Raw genomic sequence first — 23,661 nt, 5'->3', positions numbered from 1 at the left:
TCCAACATCATACTCAGGTCCACAAGCTGGCTGCAGGCACGCACTTTAGACAGCTCTGCTCGGCATCAACTAAACATATCTGTATCACTTGAGTTACGATATACAAACACGTCAAAACATCAACATGTTAGTGCTTATTTCAGTATTTCTGCAAAAATCATGTAATGCTTCCTGGTATCTAGGTAATTTACCAAAATATTCATCATTAGAAGAAAATACACAAGAATATGGAAATCTGGTGACTGAAATGCTCAAATGTGTTTTTTCCTCTTTGTTCTCTATTTTTTAAGCAAGTTTGGGAGAAGCTACAGAAGATAGTTAACACTCAGCATCATCCCTCAGTTTGGAAATTGAGTGTTGATAGTTTCTAATCAAGCGTAAAATTGACTCTGCTGGTTGGAAATGTGCCTCACACACATAAAACAACAGAAACTAACAGCAATTTCCTCATCATGAAGAATTTGCTCTCATAGAAGTGATGAATCAGTTTCTAAAAAAAACATTCCCTGTATAAAGAAAAAAAAAAGAAAAAAAAATAGGTATAAATATGAGCTTGGTCACAAAAACAAGATGAAATGTCTTCTTTTTGTCTCTGTTCATTACAGATTCTTTTTCAGAAACAGATCAGTGGGACTTTAGTGTCATTACACTGGGAAAAAAATCGATATCTAGATAAGTCATTTTTTGTTAAAATAAGTGAATTTATTCTTGGATTAAGAATGTAAAAGAGACACTTTGCAAATGGAACAAGACAATTTACATTTAAAATAAGAAAACACAATTGCATGGTGTTATTTCAAGTGCATTTTATCTAATTATTTTAAGAGTAAAAATACTCATACTAATCTAATTTACCTACTCAAATTAAGGGTAAATACACTTAATTTAAGACATTTTTATTTATTTATTTCTAGATCGTTTTTCCAGTGTACATTGCTCTCTCAGCTTTTGGCACCAGTGATATTAAGTGACAGTAGGAAAATACTACTGTCAGTATTCTCACATCGAAAATAAAATACAGATGCATGTGTGTCAATTATTTGATGGGACGTCTTGGCCTTTTCCCCATGCTTTTAAACACGTTAAAGCATTTAAATAGGTAGATTTTAAGAATTAATCTTTTTACCATCATTTTCTGTAGAGTCCAGGGATCTTCTCTTTATGTTTCCAAGATGATTTTTTGTAGCCTGCTTAGAAGTTTGGTGTTGTGCCCTGTATATCACCTCTGTTTTTATTAGCCATAAGCCTTAGATCTTTATCCTGATGTGAGACCTAATGGGAATCTATTTTCAGTCCACTGAGTTCTTCTTTTAAAAAGTCCTAGCTGAAGAGCCTTCATATTCCAATGCATTTACTGTAAGTTCCTAGCACAGTTTTTGAAGAGAAACAGTCCCAGAGCATCATGGATCCTTTTCCATGCTTACCAGTGGGAGCAAGATGCCTTATAACTTTATGTGTGTTTGATGCTGGAAGCTCAGTTTTATCAATTTCATTCATCTTATTAAAGTCGTGTTACTTTCTGGAGATCACCAAACGCCAAGTAGCTCTCTAACCTTCCCTGCCATCCTTTGCTTTTTGCAGAAAGACAAAAAAACAAAAATTCATTACGCAGTGTCTTTTCTTGTCATGATCAAAATAAACTTTACTTTTTATTTGTTGCTCTAACAGTAGATATGGACAAGCATAGTTTATTAGACTAAATAAACTTTCCAGTTAAAAAGGTCAAAACACACCTGCCTTGAATGGCCTGCTCTCTTGTCTTTTTCGTCTTTAAGAACGGATAGAAAACTTTGTTTCACCCCTTTTATTTATACACCATGGAAAAAGCAAGTGATAATTAAGAGTTCAAGAAACTCAGCTTTAGAAAATTGAAATAAAAATGTCTAAATGTTTTTGTAACATATCTTTTATAAATGTTAGTAGCGACACCAAAATGTGCCACTCGAGGTTTAGCAAAGGTGGTTATTTCTTAAAGTGGGTTAAATGTGCTGAAATTAGATGTTGGATTTTTATGAAATGTTTAGACTGAGATTTTTCTTCAATAAAAGAATTTTAGATGTTTTTACCAGTGGTGCCAGAGGGTGTATGTACTTGTCATTCTTATGCACTTGTGTTTATCTGTCCATTTACTAAATGATTCTCCTCTTACGCCGTAAGGTAACCATCGACTTGGAGCTCCACCTCAGCAAGAAGAGTCTATTCAAATCCTCTAAAAGACCTTTGGCAAAATATGATGTCTACCTGTACAGGGTACCAAAAGCCAAACCTCGCGTTCTAAACGGGCCAAGCAAAAAGACTGCAAATGGACCCAGCAGAGCAAAGGGCAGAGTTATAAGATGGGAAGATGAATTTTACCCACCTTCTCCCTCTTGTTCTATGCGCAGCCCGGTAAGTACTCGGTCATTGCCAGCTTCTGCGTTACACGAACATCAACAGATCGAACCTTGGACAATATACCCCTACAACCTCTGACAAATGGACTCCTTCCACCTCCCTGAGCTGGCTGCTCAGTGAAAGTCATCTGGTTGTGTTTATTGTATTTAGATGGACTATATGGAAGAAAGCATACTGAAACTGAAAGGAACAACAACTGCTAAGCTTTGAAATTCTGTCCGTTTGGAGGTTTAAGATAAAGGATTAATCTGAGGGTCATAAAATCAGTGGATTCCTTTTAACAAGAAGGAAGTTCTTGTTACTGGTTCTAAAATACTCCACATTGCTAATAACCCAAAGGATCTGTCCTCAAAGACATTTTCTGACCATTTCGACATGGAAGCAATCTTAAATTTAAGTGTTTTTTGGGTTTTTTTTTAATAGCAAACTGTTCATAATCATGACAAATAAAGACTGGTCAGTGTTTATCGATGATTCCCTGCACGAAAAACAAAGCAAAGTAATAAACTGAATGTGTTTTCTACTTCTGCACTTTTGCCTGATTCTAATTTCATAGTCGTTAAACAACTCAAAGCCTTTGGTTGAAATCACAACAGAATTCAACATAACCGTTCTTCGAGTCGTGTTGTCAGGGAAACAAAGCATTTATTTACTTTTTTTATATAAATAAAGTACTTTAAAAAGTAAAGTATTTGTATTTGGTCTCATCAGTTTCTCATGATTTTTATGTGCATCTTTGTATGAACATTTTGGTTTTAAGCTCAAATTGGGCTGAATTTGAAATATAATCCACACGTCGCCACTTTTCATGGCTTTTTTGTGTAATTTAATAATCTTTCGTGTTTGGATTTATTCAGTATTGAGCTACAGTATAAACAGGCAGACATTTCAATCCGGTGGTAGTGGCTGGATATTTTTTGTGCTGCTGTAAAAATAAGGTTTAATGAGTTAATGTATGTCAGATCTGAAAGGTGGACCTTTTGTAGGTGATCTTTGTTTTTTTTCTTGGATATCAGACTGCTCTTACTGATGAAAACTAGTTAAATGCAGAACCACAGGTGAAACACAGGTTCTATTTGTTGGCAAAAAAATTAAGTGCAGCAGGATCTGAAAAAGAAGCAGAAGACATCTTTATAAGAAGCATTACATCTCTTTGTAGGAACATATTTTTTTAAATGGAAGGAAAGTATATTTATTAGTAAGTGGGTGGCTAAGTGGGACAGCAGCTTTGTGATGGTGTCGTCCAATGTATGTAAGTGACAAAAGTAATATAGCTGTTAGATTTAAAATATATTTTCCACATGTGAAAGAAATGCCCCCTTTCATATGTGAAGTTACATTGTGTCTATAAACATCGAAATAATATTAATAAACTAAAAATGTTATTAATAGATAATGGTCTGGCCTTATGGGAGAGCTATAGAATGCTTTTACATGTATGATTTTAATTAAAAATCACTATATTATTCTGAATTAGTGATCTTAAATCCCAGTGGTGATGGTATGAAACATTTTGATAAATATCTTCCGATGTTTACAGACGATTTTGGGTTGTTTTGTGTGTTTCAGATTGTTCTTGTTATACCAACAGGTTTTGTCTACAATCTTCATTTTATTATGGCTTTGACATTGGCCCTTATCAGTGTCTCACCCTCAGAGTATATTTCTTTCCAACCACAGTTTATTTATCATCAAAAAGGTGATTTAAATTGTGCATGTTTTTGTAAAACAATCTTTACAGCCATATATGTTCATAATGATCACGTTTTAGAAAATAATTAAAACAAAAACTGAAAAATTATAGACAAGTTCTTAACAATCATCATTAACATTACATATGTGATTTAACAGTGTTTTTTCTATTGTCCCTGTTAAACCTGCAGATTAATTGCATTCTACACTCACCGGCCACTTTATTAGGTACACCTGTCCAACTGCTCGTTAACACTTAATTTCTAAGCAGCCAATCACATGGTGGCAACTCAGTGCATTTAGGCATGTAGACATGGTCAAGACAATCTCCTGCAGTTCAAACCGAGCATCAGTATGGGGAAGAAAGGTGATTTGAGTGACTTTGAACGTGGAATGATTGTTGGTGCCAGAAGGACTGGTCTGAGTATTTCAGAAACTGCTGATCTACTGGGATTTTCACGCACAACCATCTCTAGGGTTTACAGAGAATGGTCCGAAAAAGAAAAAACATCCAGTGAGCGGCAGTTCTGTGGGCGGAAATGCCTTGTTGATAACAGAGGTCAGAGGAGAATGGCCAGACTGAAGGGCAACAGTGACTCAAATAACCACCCGTTACAACCAAGGTGGGCAGAAGAGCATCTCTGAACGCACAGTACGTCGAACTTTGAGGCAGATGGGCTACAGCAGCAGAAGACCACACCGGGTGCCACTCCTTTCAGCTAAGAACAGGAAACTGAGGCTACAATTTGCACAAGCTCATGGAAATTGGACAATAGAAGATTGGAAAAACGTTGCCTGGTCTGATGAGTCTCGATTTCTGCTGCGACATTCGGATGGTAGGGTCAGAATTTGGCGTCTATAACATGAAAGCACGGATCCATCCTGCCTTGTATCAACGGTTCAGGCTGGTGGTGGTGGTGTCATGGTGTGGGGAATATTTTCTTGGCAGTCTTTGGGCCCCTTGGTACCAATTAAGCATCGTTGCAACGCCACAGCCTACCTGAGTATTGTTGCTGACCATGTCCATCCCTTTATGACCACAATGTACCCAACTTCTGATGGCTACTTTCAGCAGGATAATGCGCCATGTCATAAAGCTGGAATCATCTCAGACTGGTTTCTTGAACATGACAATGAGTTCACTGTACTCAAATGGCCTCCACAGTCACCAGATCTCAATCCAATAGAGCATCTTTGGGATGTGGTGGAACGGGAGATTCGCATCATGGATGTGCAGCTGACAAATCTGCGGCAACTGTGTGATGCCATCATGTCAATATGGACCAAACTCCCTGAGGAATGCTTCCAGCACCTTGTTGAATCTATGCCATGAAGAATTGAGGCAGTTCTGAAGGCAACAGGGGGTCCAACCCGTTACTAGCATGGGGTATCTAATAAAGTGGCCGGTGAGTGTATTTAATTTTGACTTTTTCTATTTGAAAGCTACACAGCGCCATCTACTGAACGAAAACAATATTACCTCAACTGTTGTTTTGCATGCGGCAACTTCTTCTTACCACCGGTAGGTGGCACTGTGCACAATAACAACAGGTGCAAGTTTTTGTGTGTTGCAAAGAACATCATAGAACATTAATAATTACAAACAAATACAATATCAAAGGGCTTTACAGAACATAGAGCAATATTTTACAGTGTCAAAATCAAAACTTTGCTTCAGGGTTGCAATTCTTTAAGGCAGTTGTGATTTGAATGGTTTTAGCATTTGAGCTGAATTTTAAGGATTCTTTATATATGTTAATAGAAGATAATTGAATCTGGAAATTAGGTTTTTGTTGTAAATATTTGGAGGTGTGAATATATTTGCCATATATGAAAAAAAAAAAAAAAATAAAAATATATATATAACATATAAAAATTCTTTCTTGACAAGTTCACATTTCTCCATCCTATTGAGATTTCTTTGATGACAAAAAAAATGAGATATCTTTTTTGGTATAATTACAATCCCCAAAAAGATGAATAAGCTTTCCTTCATTATTTTCTAACAAAAAGTACACATCAGGTTATATCTTCTTATCAAAAATGCTTTAACTGGATTATGAATAACTTTAAAAGAAATTTATCTTACTTTATTGTTTATTAAGTATTTTTAGGAGCAAGAAGATTCAATGTGCCAATGAAGATCGTCAATAAAATGAATCAACTTTCTTACAGCCATTCTGTCACTTGTCATGGGAAGTGATTTATTTGAAAAATAAAAAAATTAAAGCTATTTTTACACTCAAATGTAAATAGTTAGTGCATATTACAGAAGTGTATAATTGCATAGCTAAGAATAATGTTTTAGGACGGTTAATGGATGTTCTGATAAAGGTTCGTTGGTTGTGTATGTGTTTATCTTTTATTTATAGCTATCACCAAGGTATTAAAAAATACTTTCTGAAAAAAAATCTTTTTGAAGGTTATTTTTATGTTTTTGCAATTATGCATCTTCCATTAATGAAAGACAGAAATGACATGCACACAATAGAAACTTGGTTTTGTTACTTGTTGTACCTATATATATATATATATATATATATATATATATATATATATATATATATATATATATATATATATATATATATATATATATATATATATATATATATATATATATATATATATATATATATATATACCATTTATTTATTTATATATAACCAAGTTTCTATTGTGTGCATGTCATTTCTGTCTTTCATTAAAGGAAGATGCATAATTGCAAAAACATAAAAATAACCTTCAAAAAGATTTTTTGATATATATATATATATATATATATATATATATATATATATATATATATATATATACATATACATATATATATATACATATATACGTATATGTATGTATGTATACATACGTACATTGATATGGCTCATGCTACGTACTCCGGTATAGTAGGTGGCGGTATGCGCCTAAAGGACAGGGTTGCAATCTGCCATTAAACCAATAGAAAAAGGAGAAGAAGAAAAAATACTCCGTCCAGTTGGGGGCGGTAATGCTCATCTTTAAATTTCCTTTGCCAACCGTCAGTAAACAGAAGAAGAAGAAGAGCGCTCTGCCAATAATTCCACGTTTTGAGATGTTTTTCTCAAAGCAGCAAGTAAAGCTTCCAAATACTTAACAAAACCATGTTAATTTAACAGATATTTAAAAGAGGATGCATTTATAATAATCTCTAAACTATACCTTTATTATGTAACAGTTTCTTTTCGTTTTTCAAACAGCTGAGTCTATGTTGTGTTAGCCGATAAAGCTAGCAATGTTTACAGAACTCAACAGCATCCTCAACACCTCTCCTGACTCCTTCAGCAGGGTAAGAATTTAATCCTAGCGCTAAAGCATTAGTGTTTTTGTCATATCACTAATGATGAATACGTTCGGTAACCAGAAAAAACGCAGCTGTTGTTTTTACAGAAGCCGCAGTTTTGTTGCATCTTCTCCCATTGTATTAATTTTCTGCTGCTTGACAGGGGGAATATATCCTGGTTTCAGAAACACACACTGACGCATCTTTCCTTATTCACCACTTCCTTTCGTTCTACCTGCGATGTGAGTAAATAGTTTAGTTTCCAATGGAGTATTTTAAATTTAATTATCATTATTAATTTGTCTTTTTTCTTCGATAAAGCGCGATGCAGAGTGTGTTTTTTGGGCCTGGCGCAGTCATTTTGCCACTACAGTGTAGTGGGTCAAAGACTAGTGAGTACCTGCTCTGTAACTAGTGTTTTATAGTGGATGGGTGCAAATGGAAACATGTTTGGAATAGCTGTTGATTTGTTTTAATATCTGAATGAATTTCTGCTCTCAGGGTGTCAGTTTAACACAAGCAAAAGAAAAAGGTCAGCTGGTTTTCTTGGAGGGATTGAAAGAGTCGCTGTCTGTTCTAATTCCACAAGAAAACATCCCAGAAAGCGAAGCTATGAACTTTCTCAGGTATAGTCAAAATCCTCCTCGGCATCATTTTGCTGTAACTTCCAGGACCATATGGAGGACATACAGTAGTATCCATTCAAATGTTCCCCACTTTCCTTGATGAGCCCTTAGCTGGTCCCCTACAATTCATTTTTAAACATCAATCTTTGTACTAAAACATTCTTTCTGTCATCATTTGTGGACATTTAGATCTGAAGAGAAGCACCTTCTCTTGGTCACACCCTGTTATTCAGTTAAAGAGTGGAGTCAGAGTAAAAAAAAAATATGCAAGAGGGGCTCATTCCAGTGGCTGGAAGTTGAAGGGGATTCTGCTGGGAGTTGCAGGGAAGTGGGCTGCCATTCGGCTGGTGTTTGACTGGAAAGGACCATTTTAAATGGCTGCTACTGTATATATTTCTGTAAAAATAACAGGAACGTTTCTTGTTTACAATCACCTTTATTTCTTTCTCTCATTATTCAATCACCTTCTCGCTCCAGGAACCCTTCAGTCGGCCTGAAGAGTCTGTATGAGTTTGTTTACTCCAGCGTGATGGACTCAGGCTGCATGGAGGAAGGGGGAGAGGAGTGGGGACCTCCTGTGTTGCTGGTGGACGACCTTAGCGTGCTGCTGAGTCTGGGCGTCCACGTTGGAGCCGTTTTGGACTTCAGCCATTACTGCAGAGCCGCAGTCTGCTCCAAATTACAGGTTTGCCCTTTTTTGTTTATCTTGGATTATTTCTGCAAACAATTATTTAAAATGAGCTCATGATAAAGGCAGCTGCAGATGAATGAATCATCATGGCTCTTTAACAACAGGGCAACATGGTGATGCTGGTGCGCTGTAATGCAGAAGAAGAGGAGGATGAAGCAGATGAAGGATCCAAGGCTCTCCTGAGGGGCCTGACCCACCAGTGTAGTCTTAATCTTCATGTTCAGGGTCTTCCCACTGGCTACTGCAAGGACATACATGGCCAGGTGTGTTTTCATTCTTTGATTAACCTAATCCTTCACAGTGCACTTTTAAGGTCTGGCTTTTAAGTTCAAATTTGTCAACTATTAGCAATTATTGCTCAATTTCCTATGTTTTTACCACAAATGATCATTTCAGAACTTTATTGATGGGACTATATATTACAGTTTTAAACATCCAGCTACAATATTTTACATTAAAGCTGCATTAGCTCCTGAGACAGACGACACACAGCCTGTTAATGTATTTATATTGTCATTGTTGGAGTTCCATAAAAAAAATAATTCCCTAAACGAAGATTAGCCGTGGTTCTGTTGATGGTGACTGTTCCTTTGTTTTGTTGTTGTCCTCCGAGGTCTGACCAGTGAGAACTGAAATAGAGATGAAATATCTTTATAACCTAATAAGATAAAGTTTGAAGTCTTAAGTTTTAGCATTTACAAACTAGGGATGGAACGGTATATGAAAACCGTCCGAACCGTTCGGTTCGATTTGCGTGTGTTGCGTTCGGTTCATGCGCTGCTCCTTTTTCTCATAGGCGAAGCGTGTACACTCCAGAGCAGAAGGTGGCGGTACTGCGACCAAAGCCAACCACCAGTAGTAAACAAGAAGAAGCAGCAAAGCAGCGTAGCCAGGTGTAGCAGAAAAAAATCTGTTGTTGTGGAGAATTGTGTGGGTATGGCGAGTGGGAAAGAACATGAGTTGGAAGCAGCACTTTATAGGTCTGCTGTATGGGACCACTTTGCATTTAGAGTGACCTACGATGACGGCGGAAAGAAAGTTGTGGATAAAAATGCAACAGCGTGCAAGCATTGTTCAACACTTTTTGTACTGTACAAGACATAATAGATTTTCCTAACAATCAACATATACCGAACCGAAAGCTGTGAACCGAACCGAACCATGGATTTTGTGAACCGTTCCACCCCTATTACAAACGTATAGTATTGATTTTATAGGAGACTCAGATGTTTTACAAACTGAGTAAATGCAATCAGATGGGATTCCTTTGATAACTGTGAACCATTTAACTGTACAACTCAATTGAAATATCTCTGTAAAGTCCCTTGAGATGACTACTTGTGAATTGGGGCTATATAATTGAACTGAATTGAAAAAGAATAACTTGTTTTCCAGATGGAAGTTTGTTGGAAGAGGAGACAAGGCGATGTACCCCACTTGCAGACAAACCTATTCCAGTACAAAGTTCATGATAAAGGAGCATCCTTTTTTGCCCGTGGGATGTCCAGCGCTGTTCTTTAACTCCACCTTTTTATTCTCCATGTACAAATTTTTCAAGATCACCATACGTTATAGATTTGACTTTAGCATTTGCTGGTTTGTATTCTTTGCCTGGAGGATGGTATCATCAATCAACAAATACTATTGATCCTGGTATGTATGTTTCTGGAGGAATAATTTATTTATTTTTTCTTAACAGCCTCACTAGTACTACAGGTTTGCTTTGGAATAGTTATTCACAATGTTTTTTGATTTGACTGTAAGGTGCTTTGCACTGCTGTCAAAACAAGATGATCCTGTTTATCCTCTGCTAGTTTTTTTTTTTTTTTTTTTGCTGCAGCTTTGCTGATTATTTGGCATTCTGGAACATTTTAGATTTCAACAAATAAATAAATACTATCCTTAACATTATGGAAAAGGAAAAAGCAAACAGCAAAAGTCTGAATGAGAGAAATGTTTGATGTTGTATGTGAACTGTGTAGTTCACAAGAATATAAATGAAATAAAAAGAAACAAACAGGAAAAAGTGTTTCTGTGATAATTGTGAAATAAAGACCATGATGACTTTCCAGCATCGGCTTTGTTAGGTTATTGTACAAATCATTACCTGGAATTCATCAGTGCTCTTCCAGCTGTTGGTATAATGGTAGATCATCACATGGGAAAGATATTGTAAAAATGATCAGTTACAACAATAAACTTTGATCACTGAAACAGAAATATATTTTATGACGCTCTAAATATTTTGTTAGTATGATTATTATACAGTATGAGAATAAAGACATCCAAGTGAGTCTTGTAATTGAGCTCCAAACAAAATAGTGGAAAAATTTAGTATTGATCTTTGTCCACACGGGGTCGCTGTGGTATTGCCTTTTACACTGATGAGTGAAAGGTCAAAGTGGAGAGGTCTTGCCGGATTTGACAACCAACAATCAGTTATGATGCCTTTATGCTGTGCGTCGCCATCACATCGGAGCAACCTATGAGCAACTGTTAAAGCCGAGGATTAAAACTGAACCTGATCATCATTTTATCCCGAAGAGCCAAACCGACTGAATCCGTCGGAGCGAATCCTAAAGTTAGATCAGGTGAGTGTGCTAACAGCGCAGCTAAAGTAGCAGCATTAGCCGCGCTAACTTAAAGGGAAGCATGGAAACTGCTGCTGTTTATTCTTAATATAGGGAAGAAAAAAAAAACGTTGTCGATAAACCTGGTTCTGTTTTTTTCTGCCCTACAATTATTTCTTGATTTGTACAGTTTATATAACAGGTTTTACTTAACCTTACAGTTTAGTAAAGCTTCTGTTGCTTTATTTCCAAACCAAAAAAACAAATGTTAATGGAGAACTTTCTCCAAGAGGATTCCCAAATAAAACCTTCCCCGTTTGACCATATACTATCCCCAAAGAGGTTTTTAACGTTACCATTTAAACTAACTTTTACCTTAGTGGCAAATAGAGAGGGAAGCTAACATTGCTAGATGTCAATGAGCTAGCTATGCTAGCCTTTAGCATAGTGCCAAAACAAACTGAGGACAGGTGCTAAGAATCTAAAAGACATCTTTAAGGTCGCTGTTAGCCGTGATAAAAGACACTTTTTGGGTTGTTTGCATGTGGTTTAAGTTTTATATTATTACTACGTATTATTACAAAGTTTATGAGAAGTGAATTTCTTTAAAGAAAACACAGATTAAGTAAATATTTATGGTTCAAGTCCAAGAATGTGTCTATTCTGTTTTTTTTTTTTTAGTACCATTTACATAGTTATTGTTTTCTAATTCAAGACCTAATATAGCTGTTTTTTTGTTAATGCTGGTGTTTTTCCCAGGGCAAGTGTCAACTGTTAAGTGCCTTAGCTGGTTTTGGGTATAAACTTATAGTGAACTGTTGATTTGATCAATGTTTTATTGATTGATTGACTTTATTGATCTCACAGTGGAGAAATTAGCTTGTTAATGTTTTATGGCCTACAATAAATATGAGACAAGAGTAAGACACAACTAAACCTGTTCTAAGTTCTTCTTTGCTGTGGACAAAGTCTAGATTTTTAAAATGTCTCTTTTTTAATGTTGCATAGATTTGTTTTCATCAAACAGTAGAACCTCTCTGGGCCTGTCAGTGATGTCCGTGTTATAACTCGCTCCTCCAGGTGATGTTGCAACATGGTTGCATCAGCCCTTCCATCTATTCATGTGCTCTCTGTCTTGGGAGCCCAGTTCTTCACAATTATTTAACTTCATTAAAATATGTCAGTAAAAAGTTGCAGTTTAGGGAATATTGATTTTAATCATAATTTTTTTTTTTTTTTTTCAGAATTGGTGACTGTTGCTCTTAAGGAGCGATTACTGAGACATAATTGATGTGGCCTTTTGTTTCTGCTTCTTTTAAATATTTAGTATCCATGAATAGAAATGGTCCGCCTGTTTAACATCATTAGTCGTCACGACATGGTTACTGATCGACAGAAACTTTCTCTCTCCTGTCATCGTCCCTGCTTGTATACTGCTCATTCACAGGGAGCCTCTGTGTTCAGTTTACAACAGAACTAAAAGTCTACGCTTATCAGCGGCGCATGCTTCGGTATTATGCAACTATGTCACTGAATTTTGATGCAGTTATGAGAATGGATGCAGCCTGAGTCTCTCTGGAATGTTGGTGGTTATTGTTTTTAGCTGTCCGCTGCATGTCTTGCATGATACCTAATGCTGCTTGCTATGCCGCTGGAATCAATGAAGTCCGGATGGGCTTGTAAATTTGGCTTTTTTGGAAGGATTGAAAAGAGGTAAGGATCTTGAATTGTGTTTTTTTTTTTTTTTTTTCTCCCAACTCTTTTGTAAAATGTAAAAATTGTCAACCGAGATCTTCCCTCTGATGTTTGGTTGTTACTGTAAAGATGACCAAATCCCTGACTGATGGGTTTAATAATGGAAAAATGAATACTGTAGACAAACTTTTTTTTTTGGACAGACATTTCCCATGCTGTCTTTTGGATTTCTTTTTAAAGTTTGCTGGGTTCTTGCTTTAATGTCCTTGAATCTCAGTTCCCAACAATCGCTGATTATCACCTGCCAGAAACGGCTGAAGAGAGCACAAACCCAGCATTGTGCGGCCGCTGCCAGCCAACACTTTGCTGCTGGCTGGTGTCCATTGGGCACTTTCTTTGTGGAGGTGCTGTTGTAAAGACCACTTCAGCCTTGCCTTGCTTTTAGGGCACCAATGTCTTGGAATCCTAAGACCAAAGTAGGAGTGAGAGCGATGGGAGGTGGCCACGGGGTCTGTGCCCTGCTCGTTGAGTTTCCAATCGGCTCAATCCCGGATTAGTTTACTGACGGAGATGCTGCTGATCCTTTTGCCAAATCAGGCCTTGCAGCTGCACCCACATAACCCTGCAGCACTCGGTGAACTTAACTGACAGTTGAAAGATGGAGGCTTTCATTCAAAGGTTTTTAGTGAATGCCTGGCAAGAAAGTCAGTGGCACCAGGACTCAGAAGTTCTTTCTAATCTACAAATGCTTTAATTTAAACTCCTGTTTTTGGCTTTCACAGAAGCCATTGTGCAAGCTCGCTGTCGCTTTGTTTACTGTATAGAGTATTTATAACAGCAGATCAAGAGACCCCTGAGGAGAATTCCTCCCAGGGAATGTTTCCGTTGCTCCCGGGGGGAAGAACCAAGCCGTCACAGAGTTTGCCTGAATCAAGGAGAGAGCACTATGTCAACCACAATGCATGTAGGCTAAAAAAAAACAGCGCTGCTGCTTTCAAGCGACAAAAACAGGTGGGACCCCGACAGATAACCTGCTCCCCCATCAACAGGTACCTTTTCACAGCAGCTTTTGTGTTTGACAGAGTGGCTGATGTTATATGAAGGAAAGGTAAACATGTACTGTGACTTATTAGTATTAGTTTAAAGCTGTAAGGATTAGTAAGGAATGAAAACACAATGTGATACTGTTTAGTTTAAGCTGCATCTCTGCTTGTTTATGGGTGGGAAACCTGAGCGCTGCTATCAACGCGTGTGAAAGGAAGAAATGACGCCTGTTTGCTAAGGGAGCGTAGGAAAGACAGGAGCTGAGATTGGATTGGTAACAGAAGTGAAGTGAAGTTACTTAGGAGGCAGTGAACCGGCCTGAAGTCAAAGATTTCACACAATCTCCCCTTATCGGTCTGCCTGCATGCAAAGGGAACAATTTGGTTACATGGAATTGAAATAGATTTATCAGAAGATTTCTGCTGTTTTTAAGAAACAGGCTGCAGCTTTCTGGAGTTGGGTTTTTAATGCTTTTTAAAATTTGTTATGATTTCACATCTTTTTTTTTTTTTTTTTAGAGCTGAAATTACATTTCCCACTGCAAGCTTTTGGAATGGCCATATTTAAAAAATTTAATGTGTTTGCTTTGTTTATGCATTTTAGTAGTTTTATAATTAGTTTGAATGAGTGGTTTAATAAACAATATGATTAGCAGCAAAAAAAAGGACATTTGAACATTTTATGAGCAATAAATTCAGCTTTTTAAAACAAAATAAAAAAATAAATATAATTAAAATAATCTTTTCAACACTTTAATCTCTGTTTAACCCATTTCAAAAAGGGACTCATGCCCAGATGTCCCCTTCTCTATGGCCATCGTCTATATTCTTTACTGCTAACATGAAAATACTCCCATACTGTCTACTAGAAAACAGTCCTGTGGGGAATGTACCCACAGCTTTTTGGTTTCTGAAAGAGACGTGTGTGTTTTAAGAGCGGTCAAGCATAGGAACTGGCCTGACAGAAAACAGATCTTTCTTTTTCTTTTTTAAGTCAGCAGCACCATGTTTGCTAACGCTGAGGGAGGATGAAACTATTTCCATGTTTACAGCAGACCCAACGCCTGTCTTTTTTTCTGCAGAATGTGGCACAAGGGTGGCACACATTGCACCTTTGGAAGTTTTGCACCTTAGTCTCGATAAACCCAAAATCTTTAATGAAATAGAAATATACATGACACAAATATGTTTTCCTGGATCCTATGTGAATGATTTGCCTTTAGTTTGTAGGTGATACAAGGAAGACATTTTACAAAATTAACAAAATTGTAAGAAAAAAAAATCAAATGATGTAGAATCAAAAGATTAGCTGAAAGTTTTTTTTCTCTGCTTTAGGATCTACTGAACTGTGATTTTCTTGTTTTAAGAAGTTTATAAATATATCCAGACTTCATCACATATTTAAAATATAAAAGACTTTTCCTGCGATAAAGTTTCTATTATGGATGTCATTGTCTGATATTATTAGTTCGAAATTAGCCAAAAAACTAATATTTAAAAACTCAGATACTTTCATGCTGATAGAAACATTCTGCTTTTGTTGAAACTTTCTGTAACCCATGGGTTAATTTTACCTGAGTCAGTTATTTGTAATACCTTTTGATGTTGACTTTTGTTCTCTGTTTTAGTAATGACATTTGATCAAGCCTTTTTTAAATATTCTACAGTATAAAATAAATAATTGAAGCTGGTGTGACCCATAATAATATTGTATCGGGTCAATATCCTGTCGGCCAATTCTCAAAGCTGGGATAACGGGACATCCCTAGTTTCTAAGGTCTTTGTGTTTCTTGTAGGCCTGGCTCAGGTCACCTCTTCTCTGATACCCCAATTGTGTTCTTTGCATTATTGCATTATATTCATCTTGATTCTAAGGATATCCTGATTATCGGAAATTCGTCCAATAGCCAAAAAGACGAATTTCAGAATATATTGGCCTGCATCTAAAATGTCTGATAACAGCAGTGCTCTACTTCAAACCTGTTGTTTTTTTTCGACTGTTCGTCTCTGTATCGTATCAGGAATGAAAACATTGAATCTTTAAATTCCTTCTTAATTCACCATAAATACTTTAGTTTCAAATTGAATCTCTTAGCAAAGCATATTTACTCTGAATTTACTCTTGAGTTGATAAATAGTGTTTGTTGGACTTATAAATGGGTGTTTTCTTACAGAATGATGTGTTTACATTGTTTTTTTTTTAGTTTTAGTTTTTTTTTCTTTTTTTCCGCCTGCAGACTGATTTCCACATCAGTGTTGGGTTCAGGGTCGTCCCCAGAGACGCTAGAGTTGATGTTGGGGCAGCTGCCTCAGAAAGTTGCAGTGTTTAAAAAAAAAGCAGCAATGGATGGGTATGATTTCGTAGACTGATGACCTTTTCGTACATTTGGATTCAGGTCTCTGGATGCTCCGCGGCGCCCTGTCCTCGGCCGCCCCGTGCTTCCCAATGGCCGGGAGTTGACCATGAGCAACAGGATGACGCTGCGCGAGCAGCTGAGAGAGAAGATCTCGGCAGCCTTTTACCGGCACGGGCTGCTGTGTGCCTCCTACCCAGTACCCATCATCCTCTTCACCTCTGCCAGCATCCTCACCTGCTGGTAGGTACCCTCTGATGATGTTCCTGAGCCGATTCGTCGTAATAGATCATTTATTAGGATTTGCAAATGTATTTATGCCCATTCTAGTTTTTTTTTCTTGCCATAAGAGCTACAGACTTCAACGTAACTTTTTGTATTTTATGATTTTTCGGTATTTCACTAATAGAGGATAATCTTTAATACGGTTTTCAAGTTTCATGGTCAAATGAAACATTAACTCTATATTTGTATTTAACCCCGTTTACTCAAATACCCTAAAGTTAAATCCAATTGCCATTAAAAGCCACTTAATTAAGAGTTTACCTCTCTGTGTTTAAACTCGGTATAAAAAAACAGACATTAAAGGTTTGATGGAGAGCATTTGGGAATGAATAGCATATAGAAGACCAAGGAACACAGCAGACGAGTGAAGGGAACGCTATGGAGAAGTCTAAAGCAGGTTTAGATTATAAAGAAAGTATGGCAAAACTACGACCCTGATTTAAACTGGCAGTTTTGGCTTACAGAGCATCAATTAGAGAAGGAGCTGAAGTTAAACGGTTACTATGAAGGTGTAGCGATTTGATGAAGGTGCTTTGGCCAAGTGGGCTAATATCGAATTGCATTTGACCCTGAAAACATCATACATGCGACCCATAAGGTGGCAGCATTATGTTGTTGGGCTGATTTCTTTAATTATGGAGGGAGTTAAGTTGATGGGAGTTGTTGGGGAGGATGGAGATGGTTGGAGCTGGATTTATGACCAACCTGGGAGAACAACAGGTTCAAAAGCTGCAAAAGACCCTGAACTGGTGTAGAGGTGACGTTTGAAAGTGACTTTTATTTATGTGCATCACTGGACAAATACAAATCGAACACCTTCTTTAATTTGTATTTGTTAAAAAAACAACTTAAAAATAACCAAATCTTTACCTTTAACTCCATTTTTGTTTATTTATTATATAATAGTTTTTTTTATCCATTCTTGGACAAGCTGTTTAAAGTTTGTTTTCGTTTTAAGATCCTTATGTTTTCCACATGTTCTAATCTTGTAAAGTTCTTAGATGTTTCGCCCACCTTTCATCTGCATCTGTTAGAAAACTTTGATCAGATTTGTTCTTTTATTGCAGAACTTTGGCTTTATTTGCTCTGAACTTTGTGGAAAGGTTTTAGATCTACAGTTTGACTTATTTCCCCTTTTTTGGCCTCTACTGAAACATGAAAGAGAATCAGAGTTGTCATACAAAGTGGATACGCTGAACTGCGCAGAATAAAGCTGAGATTTGGCTCACTTCAAGGCCATCTGTACACACATAATAACAGTTCCCTGCTGACAGCACCACCATTCACTTAACACGTGCACATACAGTGTCTCCTCTTGCTAAATAAGTGGTCCAAAGAGAGGACATAGGTCAGAGACTTGCCCGGGCCCCATCAGCGCAAAGATTGTAAAACAATCACACCGATCTAAAACACAGTCATGCACTTGCTGCGTGCTTTCCCTCAAGCATATTACAGCAGGGTGCCGGCCAAATGGAAGACTGCCTGCCACCCAGGGGGGGGAAAGTGAGGGAAGAAAGAGCTTGTCGACAGGGCTGTTAAAGGCAAAGCTGGGGCAGAGGGCTGTGAGAAAGTGGCCCTGGGAGAATGGGATGCCTGTCTCTCCATCTGCCCAACAGGAGGGGGGCTTGCTGAACACAAAAGAAGCTTTTGTGTAGGTACAGTGACCTGGGAGGACTGGAGGAGGCCGTGGAAAGCATGGATGCAGGGAGCCTGGTGAAAGGAGGGGTGTTTCACTCAACCCAGAAACGCATATCTAAAGGAGCAGAAAATATTTGCCCAAGTGGAAAAACTGCACTTCAGTCTGAATAGATGATCTGTATTTATCAAAATAAATGGATCAGAATTTTTTTTGCATCCTTGAAATGGCCTGAATTAGTGAACAGAACCAGCTCTGGAAGAAAGGTTAATTGACTCTGACATTAAGTCCTCCGTTTTATTTTGTATTGGTGATGGTGTGTTTGCTTTTTTTGTATGAAACAATTAATACTTTTTAATTGTGAATAATTCATTATTGAAATAATGGTCAACTAATTTAATCATCGATTAATGTTTAACTGGAGTATAGAGACTCTAAAACAGGCTTTTAGCTGACAGTGACCTACTTAGAGAAGCAATTATACCAAAATTTGAAAAAAATAAAAATAAAAAATACCCTTTTTGTCCAACAATGCTCTATCCAGCCTCCTCATTTGGAAACGTTTTAGTTACATCTAGTTTGAATTCGTAAAAAGTCTTCTTTGGCTATCAGATTTTTTATCGAATAAATAATCAACAGATTAATCAATTTGCAATCATTAGCTGCAGCCCTACTATTAATATGCTCTATCAGAAGTCATCAAAGAATACAGTTTTAGCTTCATTTGGTTTAAATTCTATGTGAAATCTTCTTTAAGGAGCATTTTTCCACCCGATTATTGATGGATTAATCAATTAGAAAAATATTCGTAAGTTGCTTAATGAATCATTTGGACCAAGAGATAAATGAGATGATGACACAGTTAAGCCTTAGTTTTTCCTGTTCTGACCTAAATATACAAACATTGCCTCCAAGCCGAGACCTTTTTTCTTCGTAAAAGAACAGTCTGAGTCTCAGATCAGTTATAGCACAGTTTCCTGTTTCATTCAGGTAAGCTCTTCTTACATGGGCCCAGACATGTCCGTGACACAGCGCTGGCTGTTTTCTTGAATGAAATGGACCAACCTAGTTGCAGGAGAAAAAGTGGATCAGTTCTGCCTTTATTTAGCGGGTTTGAATTGGCCAAGCGAGAAAAGCCAGAGGTGCAGGTTTAATCCTCCCAGAGGAATCTGTCAGACACAAAGGAAACACCCAGCTATCTTTCCACTCTGTTCATCTTGGCTTTCAAGAATTTTATATAGTCATGTGGCCGAACTAAAGAGCTGGTTTGTTGGTTGTGTGATTATTTTAATAAATTATTATTTAAAGTATATTTGAAAGCAAACCAGGACTCACAGGTTCCCTCTCCACACTCATTCTACCAGTTATCCGCTGCTGAGGCTTCCCCTGCCTGGGACAGGTCCTGTGGAGTTCACCACAGGGGTGCGAGACTACAGCGTCCCTTCCCATGAGCCTCAGGGAGATCTAGAGCGACCTGATTGGGTAAGAGAGGAGAGGTCACATATGTACTTTATTTGGGAAAAGAAAACAGAAAAGTAACACAAAGGCTCTAAACAGTCCTATATGTACAGTATAAGCAGTGCTTTGCCGAGGTCTTTATGCACCTTGTACTTTCCTGTGGCTCTCGTTACAACCACAAACTGCCATGTAAATTTGGAGATGGCAAACTTTAATGCGGTTCTTCAGTCCATTTCCATGGTGTCATTTTGCTTCTACTTAACAATTATACTGTGATATCTATATGATGCACAGACTTTTACTCTGCACCGCCATCTGAGACACCCGTACCTATTTGTTTCTGTTTATATGTCAATGTTTACATTCTACCTATTATTTGCACAGAATAGTGTCTATTCTATACTATTATACTTTTTAAGTTTTAAGCTGTTATGTTGTTAGAGGACCGAGAGTCACTGCATTTCAGTACCTCATTATGTCCTTGTATGTTTGCAGAAATTGGCAATAAAGCGGACTTAAGTACTTAATTTTTCACCAGTCGCATACAAAGTTGAAAAGTAAAGACCTCTTATATTAATGCTTTTAGAAGTACTTAGAACTGTGTGTACCGTATTTACCAGACTAAAAGCTGCTACTTTTTCCCACGTTTTGACTATGCGGCTTATAAGAAATTTTTTTTTTACTTTTCTGTTGACTTTCCTTATTCCCAGAGGGGGAAGTCAAAGTTGGAAATGAATGAATAAGGGGTTAATTTTCATTTAGCACAAGAACATGCTAGCAGCAGACACAGCGTAAAACAAATTTCCTGAATTCACATATTTTGACATCTATTTGTCGCATTAAGGCTGCAAAACCAATAAAGAGACTGGGCATTATTCCTGCATAACTCCTGCAGAGTTAAAGAGGCGACGAAGCCCCGTCTTTCAGTAGAAGCTCTTAGTGTGCGAGCCAACAAGCTAACGGGAGCTAGCATTCTTCTTCGTTCCTACTCCAGCTAAATGTAGAGCTCCCCCTACAGGTTTGGTGGGAGACAGTTCAGTAGATATCAGCTGCTTATAGGTCGGTGCAGCTTATATATGCAAGTTTCCAGTTTTTCTAAAAAATGTAGTGGGTGCAGCTTATAGTGAGGTGTGCTCTATAGTCTGGAAAATACGGTAAACACAATTCTGACCCGCTAGTTTAAATACATTAAAAATCTCATTTGTGTGTGATTGCTGATGAATGTGTTGCCTGTCTATGTGTTTGCGGGCTGTGCTTATGCTGCAGTACCATGGACCTCCGGTCGCCTACATTCAGCAGGTGTTGGTGAAGGCAGCGGTGTCGCCGTGGGACAGCAGCCTCGTGCCGGTGGATGTGTTCCGGTCACCTCTGGGTAAAGTCTTCAGTCTGCTGGAGGAGATCCATAACCACGTCCACTCCGATGGGTAAACGCACTGTTGGATTACTGATGAAGGAAGTGGTTAGATCTTGTGCGACCATTGTACCAACCTTTGGTGCTTTTGCGATAAACTGGCCTCCTCATGCTTTTGCAGAAGGTCAAACAAACTCTGGACCTCAACCTGTTTTGCGTCAGCATAAAAGAAAACATCCCTGACCTTACAGAAAGAACAGCTCTGAACATGTAGTGAGCTCTGTTTGTTGCAAACTAGCAGGTTTTGGAACTGTCCCCTCTTTCACTTGTTTTGCAGCTGCACCATGCAGGACTAAGCTGAACCCTGATTTGTAGTTCAGGGGCTTGTTTACGGATCAGCTGACGTGTGTTTAAACATACTGACCTATCAGCCATGTCGTCCTTTTATTCCAGTTAATACTAAAGACAAACACTAAACATTGATCGTTTGATCTCAAATAGTTTTATTTAAATAACTTTTTAACATCTCTTTTTTTTTTCTACCGTCTTGTTTCTTCTCTTTTCAGCTCTGGCGTCCGAAGCTTGGAAACGCTGTGTCTCCAGGTGACTGATCTGTTTCCAGGGTTACGGCGGATGCAGTCGGTGCTGCCAGAACATGGCTGCCTCCTTGTTTCTCCTGGTAACTACTGGCAGAACCAGCGAGATCTGTTCGACTCGGACTCGGACCTCCTCAGGACCATTCAGAAGCACGAACCAAAAGGATTGCACACCTCAGCAACGCTACGAGGTAGAGCCTGAGACCAATCTGTGGATGGTTGCTGAATATGATGAGGATGGATGCAGTGGGAGCTTGTAAAGTCCTTCCCTTTCAGTTTAAGATTTTACACCAAAATCTTTGTGTTATTTAAATTCTTACTAACTTAACTTTGCAAATAAACTTCATTGTGTTTCTTTGGGTTTTTTTTTTTAACCTGGAAGGAAACAATGAATGTTTTTTTTTTTTTTTTATGTTTGGAGATAAAATGTTTTAATGTTCTTTAATGAAACAAGAATGACTAAATTCATAATTTAATAAAAGGCCATATGTTACAAAGTATTTTATTTTTTGACGTTAGCTTAAACCAAGGACCTTTTCTGTCAACATTTATTATATAACTATTTCATCTTCTGTGTTGCTGAAATCCATTTTAGATCAAATTATTTGTTCAAAATGCACCTGCATCTGCATCGAACCCTGCATCTGGGAACATAATTGCTTGATTTTTAGCCCGTTGAACTCCCTACTAGTTTAAATATGTTATACAATGGTAAAATGGTGATTGATTCTTCCTGTGTCAGTTGCCAGTGAACAATGCTTGCTAAAACTAATGAAATGTTAGGCCTTTAAGCTGATTTATCTTGAGCAGTTTTATTTCTCTGGAACTTGTTGTATTTGCGAACCCCCCCCCCCCCCCCACAAACACACACCCACAGTGAACTAAGCCTTTCTCCATGCTTGCTCAGGATATTGGCCTATCTTCTAGCTAAAGTAATTCACAGGAGCGATGCTTATCAGGATGTTATCTCCTTACACAAATGACATCAACACATAGACGTAGCATATGGCTGCTGGCTTTGATCTTTATACATAGCAGCAATAAATGATCTCATATGAGTAAATAATATGATGGTTGGTTCATCTATACCAGGGATCTTCAACCTTTCATATCCAAAGAGCCGTTTTGCCCAGAGTACGACCAAATAAAAGTTGTTTAGAGCCGCAAAATATACCATGACTTTTTCTAGAAAACCTTTTTTTTAAAAATCCTGTGTAGGAAATTAGTTGTTGCCATCTCAAACAATCAATTCATATATTTTTAATGTTATAATTTTCAAGCTAATTCATAGAAAAATGTCTCTTAAAACATATTTCTGGTTCTTTTAATCTCATTCTTTTCCATCTTATAAAAAACACTAAAGCTATTTATACCGGTATGTATTATAGTAAATTATTTAGCTCTTTATATACATTATAGCCACTATTAAGAGCTGCTGGTTGCAGATCCCTGATCTATACTGAATACCCCACTATTTCCCTCTTAACTGAGAAATTTAGGATCCCGGTAAAGTCATCAGTCCGACGCGTGGTTCTGTAGCCACGACATGGAAAAAATAATTGTTCGGGGTTTAAAAAAAAATCATAAATCTGTCTTTGTGTGTTTTTTTTTTTTTTCAAGACCTGCTGTTCGGTGTCCCTGGAAAGTACACAGGAGTCAGTCACTACAACAGGAAAAGAGTGGTCACATACACCATCACTGTGGTGCTTTCCAGATATGACGCAGGGTGAGTTACAAAGGCACTCAAAGCTGTTAGACATTTAGACTGCCACATATACCCCTGAGTAAAATCTCAATGTTAGCTTCAGAGATTGAATTTGCATGAAGTTTAATTAAGTTGTCTTTATTTTGAATTAATAGTACATTTATTTTAAGACATTTGGTGATTTTAAAGAGGCAGCAGCAGGTTCTCTAGGATGGCATCGGCTTTAGTGCTCTTTAAAATTCTGTG

At 37.5% G+C, this 23,661-nt stretch overlaps 2 protein-coding genes across 4 annotated transcripts in view; both read left to right on the top strand.

Annotated features, from left to right (window-relative positions):
* Nucleotides 1-7,145: 7,145 nt before the first annotated feature.
* elp6 (elongator acetyltransferase complex subunit 6) lies at nt 7,146-10,562 on the top strand. Its single transcript, XM_038282446.1, has 8 exons — nt 7,146-7,198; nt 7,323-7,411; nt 7,569-7,647; nt 7,727-7,797; nt 7,907-8,031; nt 8,509-8,716; nt 8,827-8,985; nt 10,118-10,562. Exons 2-8 carry the CDS (start codon nt 7,358-7,360, stop codon nt 10,241-10,243), a joined length of 822 nt encoding a protein of 273 aa, XP_038138374.1. The 5' UTR covers nt 7,146-7,198; nt 7,323-7,357; the 3' UTR covers nt 10,244-10,562.
* Nucleotides 10,563-11,130: 568 nt separating this feature from the next.
* Nucleotides 11,131-23,661, top strand: part of LOC119781846 (SREBF chaperone) — a 35,186-nt gene continuing 22,655 nt past the window's right edge. Inside the window, exons 1-6 of one of the 3 annotated variants that reach the window (XM_038282444.1) lie at nt 11,131-11,313; nt 16,427-16,627; nt 19,670-19,787; nt 21,030-21,187; nt 21,681-21,901; nt 23,331-23,436. In XM_038282444.1, the coding sequence (XP_038138372.1) occupies nt 16,494-16,627; nt 19,670-19,787; nt 21,030-21,187; nt 21,681-21,901; nt 23,331-23,436 (737 nt within the window). In that variant the 5' untranslated portion in view covers nt 11,131-11,313; nt 16,427-16,493. Of the gene's footprint in view, nt 11,314-12,804; nt 13,006-13,884; nt 14,037-16,426; nt 16,628-19,669; nt 19,788-21,029; nt 21,188-21,680; nt 21,902-23,330; nt 23,437-23,661 lie in introns of those variants that run through there. The other 2 variants (XM_038282443.1, XM_038282442.1) reach the window with 2 other exon arrangements.

The sequence above is a fragment of the Cyprinodon tularosa genome, unplaced genomic scaffold, assembly GCF_016077235.1.
Source record: "Cyprinodon tularosa strain WSP-4 unplaced genomic scaffold, ASM1607723v1 ctg183, whole genome shotgun sequence".
Classification (NCBI taxonomy): Eukaryota; Metazoa; Chordata; class Actinopteri; order Cyprinodontiformes; family Cyprinodontidae; genus Cyprinodon; species Cyprinodon tularosa.
Note: the sequence above shows the minus strand (reverse complement) of the source record. Positions and strands in the feature narration are given on the sequence as shown.